Raw genomic sequence first — 17,887 nt, 5'->3', positions numbered from 1 at the left:
GTTCCATAATTATTTTTCTCATATGTTAATGCAGGGAAATTTGATATGAACTGTCAAAAATGTGAGTGTTATCCTTTACAAACTGCACGCTGGAACTTCAGCTGTTATCCTTAGCACTAGCCTTCTGTACCTGCCAGGTAACAACCTATTGTGCCAATGAGGGAACTCAACTGGCCCAGTAGTTACATAGTAACTAGGTGGTGTTTGCCTCTATTTAGTTTCAGGCACTGAAATGTTGTCTAATACTGTCTTGCTTAAGAAACAGAACAGTTACAACATGAGGAAAAAATATTTTGGCTTTCTGATATTGGGAGTCCTCTTAGCAGGTTATATTTATGTACCTCTTCCAGATAATGTTGAAGAACCATGGAAAATAATGCTGTTAAATACTTTTTTAAAAACTTCATCATATTTGGTAAGTGATATTTATTAATCAAGAAAGTCAAATTTTATAATATTCTAGCTTTGTTTCATTTTGTTTTTACAAGTTCTTCATAACCTTGGCTTCCTGTTGTCAAATTCTCCTGACTGCTATACTGCTGAGTGATCTCAGAGCAAAGTGTAACAAGATGACCAAGGAGGCATTCAGGTTGTATTTCTAAAGTGATCTATTCTACTAGTGGTAAAAATGTGTGTGTGTGTGCATATGTGTGTGTGACAATCTTGTTTTACTTTTTCTACTCTTGTGTGCTTTTGAGAGGGTAACAGGCAGGAAGGCCAGGGGTCTCCAAATGGATAAAATAGGCTGCGTCTGTCAGACATTTGTGTCTCTCTTAAGCTGCAGGAGGAAACAAACTAGCATATTTTTTTTCCTTCTCTATACAAATTTAAAAGAAGGTTTCCCTTAAAATACTGTGTTGCCATAATGACACCTGGTCTCACCTGAAATTCAGATCAGATCAGCCGCTCAGTCGTGTCCGACTTTTTGCGACCCCATGAATCACAGCACACCAGGTCTCCCTGTCCATCACCAACTCCCATAGAAAAGAAATGCAAAAAAGCAAAATGGCTGTCTGGGGAGGCCTTACAAATAGCTGTGAAAAGAAGAAAAGCGAAAAGCAAAGGAGAAAAGGAAAGATATAAACATCCGAATGCAGAGTTCCAAAGAATAGCAAGAAGAGATAAGAAAGCCTTCTTCAGCGATCAATGCAAAGTTATAGAGGAAAACAACAGAATGGGAAAGACTAAGGATCTCTTCAAGAAAATTAGAGATACCAAAGGAACATTTCATGCAAAGATGAGCTCGATAAAGGACAGAAATGGTATGGACCTAACAGAAGCAGAAGATATTAAGAAGAGATGGCAAGAATACACAGAAGAACTGTACAAAAAAGATCTTAATGACCCAGATAATCATAATGGTGTGATCACTCACCTAGAGCCAGACATCCTGGAATGTGAAGTCAAGTGGGCCTTAGAAAGCATCACTACGAACAAAGCTAGTGGAGGTGATGGGATTCCAGTTGAGCTCTTCCAAATCCTGAAAGATGATGCTGTGAAAGTGCTGCACTCAATATGCCAGCCAATTTGGAAAACTCAGCAGTGGCCACAGGACTGGAAAAGGTCAGTTTTCATTCCAATCCCAAAGAAAGGCAATGCCAAAGAATGCTTAAACTACCGCACAATTGCACTCATCTCACAAGCTAGTAAAGTAATGCTCAAAATTCTCCAAGCCAGGCTTCAGCAATATGTGAACCATGAACTTCCAGATGTTCAAGCTGGTTTTAGAAAAGGCAGAGGAACCAGAGATCAAATTGCCAACATCTGCTAGATCATGGAAAAAGCAAGAGAGTTCCAGAAAAACATTTATTTCTGCTTTATTGACTATGCCAAAGCCTTTGACTGTGTGGCTCACAATAAACTGTGGAAAATTCTGAAAGAGATGGGAATACCAGAACACCTGAAGTTAACTATTCTCAAACCTTGAGTTAACCAATGCATTTTTCTTACAGAAATGTTTGTCTTAAGCCATGTTAATGTACTATGCATTTACCCCAGACTCTGTCTTCAAGTTGGTTCCGCCTTTTGGATCGGAAACTACTTGACAAACCATTATGTTATACTCAGATATTGTTCCCCTAATCTATGTAAACTATACTATTTGTTTGGTAATCTGCCCTTCTACAAGATTCAGGTCAATCGTTTTATGGCCTGGGATGAATCGTCTGGTACAGAGATTATCCCAAAATACATTTTATGGATGAAGGGCCTGGTGCCATTCTAAGTTTTAAGACATACCTTTCTTTCATTAACAGACTGCTAATGACTATATAACATCCAGCTGAAGACTAGCAGGGGGATACTCTTTCTGCCCTCTTCTGATGCCTTTGTCAGAAGCTTTCTCTATCTCCTTTATACTTTAATAAAATTTTATTACACAAATGCTCTGAGCCATCAAGCCTCGTCTCTGACCCTGGATTGAATTCTTCTCCTCTGGAGGCCAAGAATTCCGTCAACAACAAGCTTTCACTTTCAGAATTTCATACAAAATTCAGAAGTCATATGCTTACTCTGTAGTAACCTATGACATTTAAACACTAGTAATGGTTTTGGAACACAATATATGCTGTAGACGTGCAAGTAGGTTCTCATGGTATAGAAAAGCTGACTGTAAATGCCTAATAAAAAACATGAGAGGTTTGTTGTTGGTGGTCAGTTGCCTAGTAGTGTCTGACTCTTTGTGACCCCATGAACTGCAGCACACCAGGTTTTTCTGTCCCTCACAATATCCCTAAGTTTGCCCAAGTGTCCAAGATCCATATATTCAAGAATGAGAGGTTTCGTTAGAGGCAATCAGTTATCACCCCTGGATTTGTTATGACTACTTATTTGGAAACCTGATTCAGTTTACTCCTCTAACCTTCTCACTGCAAGATTAGCCTCCTCCCTTTGTCTGTCTCTCTGTCTCTCTCTCTCTGTCCCTCTCTATATAAAAAAGGAATCAGCAAAGATTGTTTGGTGGCAGATTGGAAACCGCTAAAGTCATTCTGTAATATTTTCCACTCCAACCAGCAAGGCATGAAAATATTACAGAATGACTTTGCAATAATTAGCAAAATTCCAATTGGCTCAGCAATTCCATTTCATGGATTTATCATAGACAAAATGCAACCTCTGGAAGTTTTTCATGTATTACTATTTTATTGCTTGTAATACCAAAATACTAAAAATAACAAAACTTTGCACCTCAATAGGGCTAAATAAGTGAACTATATTTTTATACACTTACTGAATCCTTTGCATTATGTAAAAGATAATCTTCACTTTTTATGTGAAGATGTGGACAGATCTATAAGATATATGATTAAATGAGAAATGCAAAAAACCCAACAGAATACTTGTTATGTTGGAGTAACGCTACTATTATGAGACAAGTCTGGGAGTGCTCCAACAAGGCGAAGGAAATAACAAATGTCTTCCTCTTGGTAACTTCCAGCTTTGTTTCAGTGTCTATATGTGCACTAGTGTTCATGATAATGGCTGACATGTGTACTCCATTATGTAAGCAAAATAGTAGTCTAGCCCCAGTTTGTGTGTATCAAGTAGAGCTGGCTAAATAATTTTTCGAGCCTGGTGCAAAATGAAAACTCGAGAACCCTTGTTCAAAAAGCAGGGAGAAAAAGGCACAAAGATATTTAATCATAAAGCTTTTCCTTTAAAAACATCTATTACTCATGATATATGTGAGCTTCCCAGGTGGCACAATGGTAAAGAATCTACCTGCCGACACAGGAGATGCAAAAGACAAGGGTTCGATCCATGGGTTGGGAAGATCCCCTGAAGTAGGAATGGAAATCACTTCAGTATTCATGCCTGAAAAATCCCATGGACAGAGGAGCCTAGAGGGCTACAGTTCAGGGGTTGCAAAAGTCAGACACGACTGATCACACACACACAGTGTTGAGCTAGGTATGTTTGGGCTTCTCTGTTCAGCAGTAAAGAATCTGCCTACCAATGCAGGAGATGCAGGTTTGATTTCTGGGTTGGGAAGATCCCCTGAAGGAGGAAATGTCAACCTACTTCAGTATTCTTGCCTGGGAAATCCCATGGACAGAGGAGCCTGGCAGACTACAGTCCACAGGGTCACAAACAGTCAAGCACGACTGAGCAACTAAACAGCAGCAACAAATGATACAGGTAATAGTGAATACATGAATAACAGCATATACAAATTATAAAAATATGTATGTAATTTATGTGTTGCTATGAATAATAATAACTTATTAATGTAATGCTTTTTATTTATCAAGTCTTTTCTCATTTTTCTATAAAGTTATTCATCAGGTCAACAAGATCTATACTTTTAGTAACTTCATTTTCAATACATATAATTGAAATTGAAACCAATTGCTTATAGCAAATGCAAGATCACATTAATTTTTAATAATCTGTATATTTTCGATATTAACCCCTTATCAGTTATATCATTTATATAACATCTGCTCCCATTCAGTAGACAGACTTTTCATTTTGTTGATAGTCTCCTTCACTGTGCAAAAGCTTTTTAATTTGATGTAGTCCCATTTGTTTATTTTTGTTTTGTTTCCCTTGTCTAAAGAGACATTTCCAAAAACGTATTGCAGAGACTGATGTCAGAGAGCATATTGCTTATTTTTTAAAGAGTTTTATTGATTCAGGTCTTAGATTTAGTCTTTACTATATTTTGAGTATATTTTTTAAATGATGTGAGAAGGTAGTCCTGTTTGATTCTTAGCATGTAGCTGTCCAGTTTTCCCAACACCATTTATTGAAGAGGCTCTCTTTTCCCCCATTGTATATTCTTGCCCTTTGTCATAGAGTAATTTCCCATATCAGTGCGAGTTTATTTCTGGTCTTGAGATTCTAATCCATTGATGTCTGGATCTGTTTTTTTCTGGTATCACAATTCTAATCCATTGATGTCTTGGTTTGTTTTTTTTCCCAGTATAGTCCTTATTTGATCAATATAAGCTTAGTAGTATAGTTTGAAATCAGAGAGCATGATACCTCCAGCATTGTTCTTTTTTATCAGAATTGTTTGGGTTATTCAGAGTCTTTTGCATTTCCATACAATTCTAGAGTTCTTTATTCTAATTCTATGAAACATGCCATTGGTATTTTGACAGAGATTGCTTTGACTCTGTAGATTGCCTTGAGGAATATGGTCATTTTTACAGTAATAATGTCAATTCTAACTCATAAGCATTGTATATCTGTCTGTCTGTGTCATCTTTGATTTCTCTCCACGTCTTACAGTTATCCAAGTCCTAGTCCCAGTTTGCCCTACACGTCACCCTCCCTGGGTGGCCAGTCCAGTTGCTCTGAGCACACACTGACTGCTGCCTACTGTGTCTATGGGTCTGAGCATTTAAAATTGTGTCCTTTCATTTATTTCTGATACTGGTAAACTGCAGCTTCTCTTTCTTTCTGATTATTCTGACTGGAGGCTGATCAATTTTATGGGATTTTTTTTTTCAAGGAATAAATCTTTAATTTTCTTTATCTATTTCGATTTTATTGATTTCCAGGGGTTTTTCCCTCCTTTATTCTTTCCTTCATACTTTAATATGCTAATCTAACTCTAAATTTGTAGTGGAGGAAGCTTAGATCAGTTCCTTCAGACCTTTCTTCTCCTCTAATAATGCATTTAAAGCTAAGAATTTTCCTTCAGTCAATGCTTTTTCTGCACTCTACAAATTTCATTTTCAATTGCTTAAAAATATTTTTTCAATTTGTCTAGAGGTATCTTTTCCTTGGCCAATGAGTTATTTAGGAATATGTTGTATAATTTCCAAATGTGTAGGGATTCCTCATACACTATTGTGTTTCCAGTTTTTATTTTACTTATGCTATGATTGACAACTATTCTGTATGATCTTAATTTATTTGGCTTGTTGAGATATTTTTTCCCCAAAATTTGTCATGTGGTACATCTTTGTGAAATTTCTTTATGCAGTTGAAAAGAATGTGTATTCTGTTTTTGTTGAGTGGAATGTCCTCAATACATTAATTCTGTTGAGTTGATAGTTTTTTCAAATTTTCTATATGGTTACTATTTTTCTATTTGCTTTTTCTATCAATAAATGATATAAGAATATCAATTTCCAACTAATAACTTTGGATTTTTTTTTTGTTTCTCCTTTCAATTTTTCAGTTCTCGATTCCGGCATTATTAAGCTCTGTTACTGTTTGCATACACACTTTAGTATTGCTGTGTCTTGGAGAACTAAGCTTTTTTTATTATGATTCCTAGTACTGTGCCTTTTTTCAGAAGCATATATTATAATACAGTCTTGTTATCAGGGTGGCAGGAGATTGACTGAAGAAACCCCCTCAGAAACCAATATCAGGGCTGAAGTCCCTTATATTAAATGGCACAGACCAGTTAATATAGCCAATCCTCCTATCAGTGGATTTTGTATCTGTGGATTCAACCTGTGTGTGCCTGTTAAGTTGCTTGTTATGTCCGACTGTGTGCAACACTATGGACTGTAGACTGCCAGGATCCTCTGTCCGTGAGATTCTCCAGGCAAGAATACTGGAGTGGGTTGCCATGCCCTCATCCAGGGGATCTTCCCTATCCAAGGGATCAAACTGGCCTCTCCTATGTCTCCTGCATTGGCAGGTGGGTTCTTTACCAAAAGCGCCACCTGGGAAGCCTGGATTCAACCCACCAGAGATCACAACCCTAGGATATGGAGGGCCAATTGTATTTTGCTTTCATAGCGTAACTGTATTAAGATTTTTATTTTACCTTAATTTTAATAAAATTAGAAATGAAAGAAGGTTAAAACAGTGCTTATTCCACCATTTTGTTGTATTTGCCATTCTTTTGAATTGCATATTTGAAAATTGAGTATTTTTGTTCCTTAGAGCCTCAGTCATTCTAGACCTTTCATGAAAAAAATGTTGGAATCTTTTGTCTATTGAATTGTTAGTCTGTTTCTTACTGTAATCAGTTTGTTATATATTCTAAAGACTATCATTTTCATAATTGCAAGTTTATTATTTACATTGTGCTTTGACGTTTCAACCACTTTACTAGATTTTTTAAATATTATTGTTAAATTTAACAAAACTTAATTTTTCAATATGCCTTTCATAGCCTTTGGGTTTTGTTTGGTTTTTAATATGTGTGTGTTGTATATTTTATTAAATTCTTCTTAAGGACTCTTTCCTTTCATTCAACCTCTTGGAGTCCAAACGTATAGGAATAGCAAACAACCTGTATTTCTCTACCACCACATTTTGTTTTTCTCTAGACTAAGCTTACTTAATCTGACTGAAAGGTTTTCTCTTCAGTTAATCATCCAAACTCTATTTTCCTTTTAAGTCTTAGTTAAAGTAGAAGTTAAAAACCTTTTCCTCACCTTGACAATTATTCCAAAGAATTTTTCCCATATTTACATTACAATGTACTTTTATAACTTGCCTTTCATTAGACTGTGATTTTTTTCTTTTCTTTTTTTTTTTTTTTTTTTGAGGATGAATAGCTTGCCTAATTGTACTGGGCATTGACAACAGAATTATATATTCCACACTAATATCTATTGGGTGAGTGTATAAGTGAGGATTAGTGTCACTTAGGTTATTCATCATACAGTAGTAAAGCATCTGGGTTTGTATATCTTCTGGTGGTATAATCATTGATTTTTCTGACTATAACTAAGAGTTTTGGGGTCATATTGAATATTTATGTACACCTCTTGACTCAAAACATTTTTTACAGTTAGAGTATATGTGTATTTTTATTTCATTTTAGGCCCTGTTTGGTGAAATATTGGGGCTAAACCATTTCATGAAATCGATGGCACTCTTTTCAAGAATTCAAGGTTTTCCACCAACATCAGATGAAAACATAATTGTGAAAGATACAACATTCAATGATATTCCTGTCCGTATATATGTGCCCCAACAGAAGACAAAATCATTAAGAAGAGGCTTGTTTTATATTCATGGTGGTGGCTGGTGTTTTGGTAGTAATGGTAAGGGTGATACATTGGTAGATTCATTTCATATAATGTAAATGATGATTCTCATATTAGGAGCTACAAATTAAATATCATGCTCTTGCTTCTGAAATTATTTTCAGGAAAGCAACGTGAATTAAGTTTTTGAAATCTCAGTCTGAATAAAATGTTATTAACATTCAGAATTTAACACATTTTGTTACCAAAAAAAATTAAGACAGTTTCTGATCCTACCACTCACTGACAGACCCTATAAATTTTGCAGAATGAAGATTAAGCACCTTAGCAAATAAAAATTCTTTTTGTCTTTTGAACTCATTAACATATTGCTGGAAATGTCTTATTTATCCTTCAAGACGCAAATGATTATTTTCAAAGTTCCTAATGCCCCAATATAGATGTGAAAAAGCTTTCCAATTACTTAATTAAATGTTAAGGTATAGTCAGCTTTCTTGAAATCATCTCCTGCTTAACAGTATAGGACTAAATAATGAGTTGCATTTTATTATTTTATTTTCCCTTGAAGAACATTTCTATCCTTTCCCAGATCAAGTTGTACTCCAGAAAAACAGTTTAGTTTTTATGTTTGAAAGGAGACATTTAGTACATTTTTTCATGTATGTTATCACAATGGATAGGACTGTGGATTGAAAGTAGGAAGACGGTGTTCAAGGCCCAAGGTCCAGTGTACTGAGAGTATGGTTGGCAAGGGTAAGACATGCCACTGTGCTCTGAAAAGGAAAACTGATCAGGGGCAAGTGAAAGGATCACCAGACTTAATGATTCACATTCTACTGACATGTGAATATGTAAACTGATCAACAGGAAGCTAAGTATTAGACTTTTTTCTGTAGGTAATATTTTAAGATAAAGGGAAGAAATATAAAGTCATCACAGTAAACTTTATTCTTGACAGTATCATTTTTCAATTCTTATAGTGGTCCAGTGTTGTGGTCTTTTACAGACCAGGACCTGGGGACCAGAGTCGATGAAAAGAAAGAGAGAAAAAGAGAGAGAGAGAGCAGTATCTCTCAGGTTACGTGCAAAACCAATAAAGCCCATGCACAGGACATGTGCCGCTCATGAAGGCACAGGGTGTCCTCTCAAGAGGGTCTTGAAAGCCCGGTGAGAAATTGAGCTTGGTAGGCTTCCACGCTCCTAAGAGAATGAAGACAGAAAGAAGGACGTGGGGGAACCCAAGTATCTAGTGGAACAAGGGTGTTTTATTAGCAGAAATGCATGCTTATATATCTTCAGTAAAATGATTACTCAGCTATTACAAAGAATGAAATTCTACCAGTTGCAACAAAATGGATAGTCTAATATATACAAGGTCGCTGAAGAGAGTCACTGAAGAGAGTCACTGAAAAGAATCCAAGCAGGTGCCCTTTCCCATGATCTCAGCCCTGAGAACTGCATGCAGCTCTACCCTTTCCTGTATTCCAGGAACTGATAAGAAACAGAGAGTCCTTGAGAAATGGCACACAAAGGAAAATGCAACATATTGGATCCCTTAAAGCTGAACGTCCCCTGACAGTCCAGTATTTTTTCTTTTATTTCAGATTATTATAGCTATGACCTTCTGTCAAGATGGACAGCAGAGAGACTTGATGCAGTTGTCATATCAACCAAGTAAGAGCTGTGTTATTTGATTTTAGGCCATATGCCTTACATATCAGTATACACTCAACTATATAGAGTGTCTTATTATGGCAAAAATAAATCTGTGCCTCTGATGACATTGATTATGGACAGAGAAACCAAATGTCAGAAGCTGTCCAGTCCAGCAGTGGAGAGAAAAGGAATACACCATATCTGAAGAAGGAACAGAGGTCAGAAAGGCAAGATGTTGTTCAAGTGAAGTTAGCCAACAGTATCACATGGATTTAACTATTACCTCTGGATCTTTCCCTATAATTAGCAGGATATTAAGGAAATTTTTGAGCCAGAGGATTGGGGTTGAATGTCAGCTCTGCAGATTGGTAACTGTGTGATATTTTACAGGATATTGAACTCTAAGTATTAATGATTTGCATATCTCATCATTGACATGGGGACTACATATTATAATACATGTAACAGTGCTTAGAAAGGTGCCTAGAAGTTAGTAATCCATTGATATTACCCATATTTACCATGAAAGTAAGACAAAACCTATCTCAAAGTCCATTCTAATATACACCTTAGAAAGAGTAGGGAAAGGGTTTAAATTTTCTATAGAACACACTGTCTGTGAGAACCTTCTTAAACATAAACTTCAGAAAATTCAGCTAATGGACTAATGGAATAATTATCATATTAAACTGATATATTTTGATAAAATAACAGTAATTCTAGAGAAACAAGTAATAATAATGATATATTTTTTTTAAAAAAAGATAGAACATTTACCAAAAATAATCACTCTGCAAATATTTTTTCCTGGGAAAGGTAGCAGCTAGTAAGCTTTTCCCCAAGACCAAACCAAATTTAACAATTGGACTTTATATTTTGATTATAAAAATGACAATATTTAGAGATTCCCAGTCAAATTTTATGATTAGGAAAAACATGTTTCCAACAAATATGTTGGTAAAAGCAAAATTTTACTCTTGATTTTTGGTCAAGAGTCCGGGAAAATCAATGGTTATAGCACAGGGAACTCTGCTCAATATTCTGTTATAAACTATATGGGAAAGGAATCTGAAAAAGAATGGATATATGTATATGTGTAACGGAGTCACTTTGCTGTACACGTGAAACTAACACAACAATGTTAATCAAATATAAGTCAACATAAAGTAAAAGTTAAATAAAAAATTTGAAATGATAAGAAAATCAGTGATTAAGAAAGCATTGTTTTCCTATCTACAGCTACAGACTAGCCCCAAAGTACCATTTTCCAGTTCAATTTGAAGATGTGTACACTGCATTAAAATGGTTTTTAGACCCCCAAAATCTTGAAAGCTATGGTGTAGATCCTGGAAGAATCGGTATCTCTGGAGACAGTGCTGGAGGGAATTTAGCTGCAGCAGTGGCACAGCAGGTAAGATGCTCAGCATTTTCACTTATTGTATTTTCTTTATCTTTCATTTACAAATTTTTAACTCATACATCAAGATTATAAATATAATTTGTCACTAATTTTATTTTACTTATTTAAGAACATTGAGAAGAATGATTTCATACTTTGAACTTCTTTATATATAAAATGCTGAAACAATTTCCTATATAGTCCATTGGCATTTTTAATGAGAGAAATTCAATAAAGGGTAACAATAAGTATAATTAAGAAATCTGAATATGTATGTAATCTAAGTATATTCATGACATATGTTCAGAATATTGTATATTATAATATACTTTAATATGTGTATATATGCTTGCCAGAAAGAAATATAGGTCATTACTGAGAGAAGTCAACATGATCCTAGTTTCCAGTTTATTCCTAAAACTGATTATTTTTTTTCAGTAATCAACAGAGAGTTGAAAGTAAGCAGATATACAAAGAGGAAAATAAAAACAAGTTAACAGGAAAAAGATATCACCCAGATTCAGATGTTGTTATTGTTATAAAAATGTTTTAGTAGAATCTGTTTAAAATAAATAAAAGTATATTTCAAAATTTGGAAATAGGCTCATGAAAGAAACTATGTAAAACTAATAATATAAGATATTTGAAAAATAAACAAAATTTCAATAAATAAAAACATTACCCATAAAAATTAGGCTTTCAATGTAGTTGTTTTAAGATTTTATACTTTTTGAGCAATTTTAGATTCATATAAAAATTGAGAAGAAGATGAGAAATTTACAGTCTACCCTCTGCCACACATTCATAGACTCTTTCATTATCAACAACCCCACCCAGAGTGGTACATTTGTTACAGTTAATGAACTTGTATTTACACATTATAATCCTCCAAAGTCCATAGTTTATATTAGGGTTCATTCTAGGTTTTACTATGTAGAAGTGTTAGTATATTGACTGCAATACAGCAATATAGAAAATTGGAAGAGAGATCAGAAAATTGTAATGTTGAACAGAGAGATTAAAAGATAGAAAATACAAAATAATAATGTCATTAAATATATGGCAAAAAGACTAATATGAATATATCCTTCTAATCTGAGGACAAAATGATGACTATTTTTAGAAATAAAATTCCAGAAAATTCACAACCCAACATACTCTCCCTTTGGATTTTAAAGAGGAGTGTTTCAGGCAGAAGGAAATTAACCACAGAGGAAGGATCAAAAAGATAGGAAAAAATAAAGAGAAGGGAAAAAGGTAAATATATTCACAGACTAAAATGAAAATGAACATGACTCTATAAAACAATAATAATTGTGTCCTGTGATGTAAAAATAGAAATAAATTAATATGAAAAATAATAATAACCCATGCATAGAAGGGCTAATTAGAATATTAAAATATTCCATTAACTTTCTATTCTGTAAGAAGGTAATAAAGATGTAATTAATATTCAGGTCAGTGCAGTTCAGTCGCTCAGTAGTGTCCGACTCTTTGTGACCCCATGAATCACAGCACACCAGGCCTCCCTGTCCATCACCAACTCCCGGAGTTCACTCAAACTCATGTCCATCGAGTCAGTGATGCCATCCAGCCATCTTCACATTTGATAAAGTAATGAGTTTATGTTTATCCTTAGTGGACATATAAAAAAATGTTATAAAAATGTACCAATAAAATGATATCACAGGAAAATTGAATAATAAAAAATATTTCAAAAACTACAAAATGGAAAAAGAATAATAGAATAGATGAGATAAATAAAATGCACAATAATACATAAATTATGAATTTAAACCAAAAATATTAATAAATGTTTTGGTATAGATGTACTAAAAATTCTGGTAGAATACAAAAAATGGAAACAATAAAATTTTAAATTCCAACAGAAGTTGTATAAATAGGATGCTTTAAAACAGATATAAATAGATGCAAGAAAAAAAGATAGTAAAAGATATGTCAAACAAATACTAATCAGTATACTTATTTTATAATCATATTAAATAATCCTAGAGGAAAAAAACTATTCCTGGAATTAACATGCAACATTCCTAACTATAATTCCATTTACTGGAAGATGAAAAAAAAAAAAAAACCACATCCATTTACATGCAATTAATAACAGTCTGAAAAGACAGAGCAAAGCTGATAGGAAATAAAGGAAAAATGAACAAATTAATAGCAAAATTGGAAGAATTTTACTAATGTCTTTCAGTAATAGAATAGCATGGTTGATAAATTTAACAGTGAACATAAAATAATAAACAGCAGAATGTACATTTCTTTGAAACACACAAAACATTTTTCTTAATCAGGCACATATGCAGGGTTATAAACCAAGTCTCAAACAATTCAAAGAACTGAAATCAAATAGACCCCTGCTATTCATAGTATAGTATGTGAACTAGCAGTATCAGCAGCATCTGGGCACTTATTGGAGATAGAGAATCATTGGTCTTACCACAGATGTCCTGAATAACACTATGCATATGTAACAAGAATTCTAAGTGATTCTAAGTATGCACAATAAAATTTGAGAAATCAAATTATTTAGATTATATCTCTCTCTGTCCACAGTTAGCATAATGCTTTGAACTACTAATAAAATATCAAGAGAAAACTCTGTATGTTTTGAAAGTAAGATGCTCATTCCTGATTAATCCAAGTGTGAAAATATTTGACCTGCATTATAATAGATATACATTATACTGTGTGAAACACAGATATATCAACATCCAGAGGAAAATATACAGCCTTAACTAAATATAAAAAAATTGCTAAAATTAACAGGTCAGTATCCTTTTAATGAAATTAAAAAAAGAAAAGAATACCTAAAAAATAGAAACAAAGACAAAATAAAAAGGGATAAGAGATAGATGAGAGCATAAAATGAAATTAAAAATAAACACAATAAGATCAGCAAAGTCAACAGAAATAGTTTCTTGAAAAAAGCAATACAGTTGATTAGTCTGGGTGAGACAGACCAAGAAAAAATGGTGAGAATCTTAATAAGCTGATATAAGGAAGAAAAGGAGACTATAGCTACATATCTTACAGATATTAAAAATACAATAGTATACTTTGAACAGCTTTACTGCAATGCATTCAAATTTACATGAAATAGAAATATTCACTATAAAAAGAATTGACTCTAGGGAAAATATGAAAAAAGGATTATATTATTATCATGAAATAAACAGAACAGTCATTTTTATATTTTTACACACACACACACACCAGGATCAAATAGTTTTAAACACAAACTCTAGCAAGTATTTTTAATAGAAATATCTACTTCTAAAAACAAATTCTGAAAGTTGCAAAAGTTGCATTTTGGGAGGCTGACATATCTTGATTTGTAACCTGACAATGTCAATTTGAGAAGGAAAAATGATAAACATCTACATTTGTGAACACAGATGCAAAATCCTGAACTAAAATACTATTCAAAAAATTAAACAATACTTTAAATGGTTAGTATATCGTGACTATTTTGAGTTCATTCTTTAGATTGTGATAGGTTTAATATTAAAATACCTTTAATACAATTCTTCAAATTAATAAAGAAGAAAATAATGATTATCTTAATAAAAGTAAGTTGCTTAAAGATAATAAATATCCAGCATCTATAAATATGAAAAAATTAGGAAACAGTGAATAGAAAAGAATCTCCTTAATTTGAAAAAGTATGTATACAAAATCACTTAGAAGAAACATCATACTTAATAGGTAATTCATAAAAGTTTTCTCTTGAAAATTGGATAAACACTACCTGTACCCAAGTGTACCTGAAATCCTGGCCAGTGCTCTGAATGATAAGCAAGTGATACTATTTTTCGGTGTGCTAATCAGTTTGATTCTTCCTGAGTATGTCATTACTTCAGGCATATACAAGATAAAGTTGGTTCTGAAAATTTTAACTTACCAAACATAACTATGCAGTAAACTAGATATATATTTTATGACTGATAAAATGATCTGTTTGTTCCAGTAACAGAAGCATATTGCAGGAAAATTAGCTTTGAAGAAAACTATAGAATTCTACTGTTTCTGGAAGAAGATGGGGACTATATTTACAAAAGCACAAAAGTTCTAATTTTCTTTGAACTATTAAGTTTAAATATTAAATTTGAGTAATAAGTTAAACCATCAAATAAATTCAAATATTAAAAACTTAATAGTTCTGTATAATTTAAACTTATCCAGAATCAAGCATCTCTTTAAAACTCAAGCTATCTCCTTCCCATCTCAATGCTTGCTAACATATTTAGGTATTTAAAATAATTCTAATAATAGAAAAATATGTTAATCACTCAGTCGTGTCTGACTCTTTGTGACCCCATGGACTATAGCCTGCCAGGCTCCTCTGTCCATGGAATTTTCCAGGCAAGAATACTGGAGTGGATAGCCATTCCTGTCTCCAGGGGATTTTCCCTATCCAGGGTTTGAATCCAGGTCTCTGGCATTGCAGGTGGATTCCTTACCATTTGAGCCACCAGGGAAGCTCAATAATAGAAAAGAGAAGAACAGTACCTGATTATAAACTTATAGAACCTCAGATTATAAATCCAAGTTCCATAAGTATGAAATTACATTTAGTAAAAGATCCTCTTAAAAAAAATGATTCTCTTGCACAGTTTATGAGGAGGATATGAATTAATTTTGCTTTGAAAATTAAAACATATTAACTACATGAACATCTAATATACAGGGAGGCCTGACATGCTTGAGTTCGTGGGGTTGCAAAGAGTCAGACACGACTGAGCAACTGAACTGAACTGAACTGAATACTAAAATTTACTTGATATTAAGATTTTTATTTTTTATCAAAATGTGTTATTGAATTGTATTTTTAAGAACCTTAATAATACATTGTTTTAACATTGTGGTTACTTTTTTCATTAAAAGGACTTATTAAAACAATATATTATTTTTTTTTTCAGCTCTTAGAAGATCCAGATGTCAAGATCAAGCTCAAGGTTCAAACTTTAATATATCCTGCCCTTCAGAATTTTGATTTCGATTTACCATCATATCGAGAAAATGCACATTATCCAGTTCTGTCGAAATCACTCATGGTCAGATTCTGGAGTGAATATTTTACTACAGATAGATCACTTAAGAAAGCAATGCTTTCCAACCAACACATTCCTCTGGAATCAAGCAATCTGTTCAAATTTGTTAATTGGAGTTCTTTGCTTCCTGAGAAGTTTAAGAAAGGTCACATTTATAAGACTCCAACTCATGGTAGTTCAGAGCTCGCTAAAAAATACCCAGGGATTCTAGATGTGAAAGCTTCACCATTGCTAGCTGATGACAGCAAGTTGCGTGGTTTACCCCTGACCTATGTCATCACTTGTCAATATGATGTCTTAAGAGATGATGGACTCATGTATGTTACTCGACTTCAGAATTCTGGAGTTCGAGTGATCCATAACCACGTAGAGGGTGCATTCCATGGAACACTTGCTTTTCTTTTTACTAAAGTTGGTTATAGAGCAGCCAATCAGTATATTAATTGGCTACATGAAAACCTGTAATAAAAATCTGATCAATATAGAAAAAAGTTAGCCCCAGAATTTCAGGAAAAAAGGACAAACACTGAGAGTATTCACATTAGGAATACATGTTTTATAGACTACAGTCTTTCTAAATCTGCATGTAGGTAATTATTGTTATTGTCAAGGAATGATTTTTATAGGTTAGTGTCACTCACTTTTGTTTCTCAGAGTATATTAGATTTTATTTTTCACTTTTAGCTATCACTTTCAAGCATCTAGTTTTCTTACATTCCTTTCATTTTACTTGTTTCATAAATTATTTCAGTTAGAATAAATGTCTGCTTGTTTAATACCAACCATTTACTCTGCATGGTTTTAGGTCCTTGGATAAGATCCATTTAATGCTGGTGTGAATGAAATTGTTATCCTTTCTATGTATTTTTGTCCCAGTTCTATATCAACTGTCCACCACTGCAAAATTTATTTTCTAATGCCCAACTCCTTAGTCAAGGAAAACAAAATATAAATAACTGAGATATAAAAAATCTCAGTCTCTTGATATTTTGATGATAGGTGCTGACAGATTATTTTAGCCAAACAAAAGCAACATTTACTTTTGGATAATCTGAATCCTTGAAACTGTCAAGGAGTCAGCTAAGAAAATAGCTCCAAATATGAGTAGCTGAGCAGTAACAGGAGAAGCACAAGGAAACAAAAATGCATATGTGTGTGCATATATGTTTGCACATATGCTCATATACCAATGTATTTAATCTACATCTATATATATATATATATATATATATATCTGTATATACACACACATACATATATACATGTCCTCAAATGTATACCAAACCACAGAAAAACACCAATACAGTATACTAACACATATATATGGAATTTAGAAAGATGGTAACAATAACCCTGTGTACGAGACAGCACAAGAGACACTGATGTATAGATCAATCTTATGGACTCTGTGGGAGAGGGAGAGGGTGGGGAGATTTGGGAGAATGGCATTGAAACATGTATAATATCATGTATGAAACGAGTCGCCAGTCCAGGTTCGATGCACGATACTGGATGCTTGGGGCTGGTGCACTGGGACGACCCAGAGAGAGGGTATGGGGAGGGGGAGGGAGGAGGGTACAGGATGGGGAACACAGGTATACCTGTGGCGGATTCATTTCAATATTTGGCAAAACTAATACAATATTGTAAAGTTTAAAAATAAAATAAAATTAAAAAAATAAATAAAAATAGTTTTGGGAAAATAAATTATTAAGAAGTGAGATAGGTAAGTTTGAAGATGTTTTATATGAAATAAATTTATTTTTAAAAATTGCATGTGTGCCTCTAAATAGAGACTTTATAAAACATAATGAATTCAATTATTTGAAAAAAGTGCTGTAAAAATCTTT

General features: G+C 33.5%; 1 protein-coding gene across 1 annotated transcript; it reads left to right on the top strand.

Annotated features, from left to right (window-relative positions):
* Positions 1 to 233: 233 nt before the first annotated feature.
* LOC102286258 (arylacetamide deacetylase) lies at positions 234 to 17,436 on the top strand. Its single transcript, XM_005910107.3, has 5 exons — positions 234 to 415; positions 7,742 to 7,964; positions 9,512 to 9,581; positions 10,803 to 10,974; positions 15,906 to 17,436. Exons 1-5 carry the CDS (start codon positions 278 to 280, stop codon positions 16,500 to 16,502), a joined length of 1,200 nt encoding a protein of 399 aa, XP_005910169.1. The 5' UTR covers positions 234 to 277; the 3' UTR covers positions 16,503 to 17,436.
* The last annotated feature ends 451 nt before the right edge of the window (positions 17,437 to 17,887 follow it).

This window comes from Bos mutus, chromosome 1 (assembly GCF_027580195.1).
Source record: "Bos mutus isolate GX-2022 chromosome 1, NWIPB_WYAK_1.1, whole genome shotgun sequence".
NCBI lineage: Eukaryota > Metazoa > Chordata > Mammalia > Artiodactyla > Bovidae > Bos > Bos mutus.
This window is presented reverse-complemented; position numbering and strand designations above follow the sequence as displayed.

Coding starts and splice junctions, on each gene's coding strand:
- LOC102286258 (XM_005910107.3), top strand. CDS start 278: ATGAGGAAAAAATATTTTGGCTTTCTGATATTGGGAGTCCTCTTAGCA. Junction 416..7,741: donor TAAAAACTTCATCATATTTG/GTAAGTGATATT, acceptor ATTTCATTTTAG/GCCCTGTTTGGTGAAATATT. Junction 7,965..9,511: donor CTGGTGTTTTGGTAGTAATG/GTAAGGGTGATA, acceptor CTTTTATTTCAG/ATTATTATAGCTATGACCTT.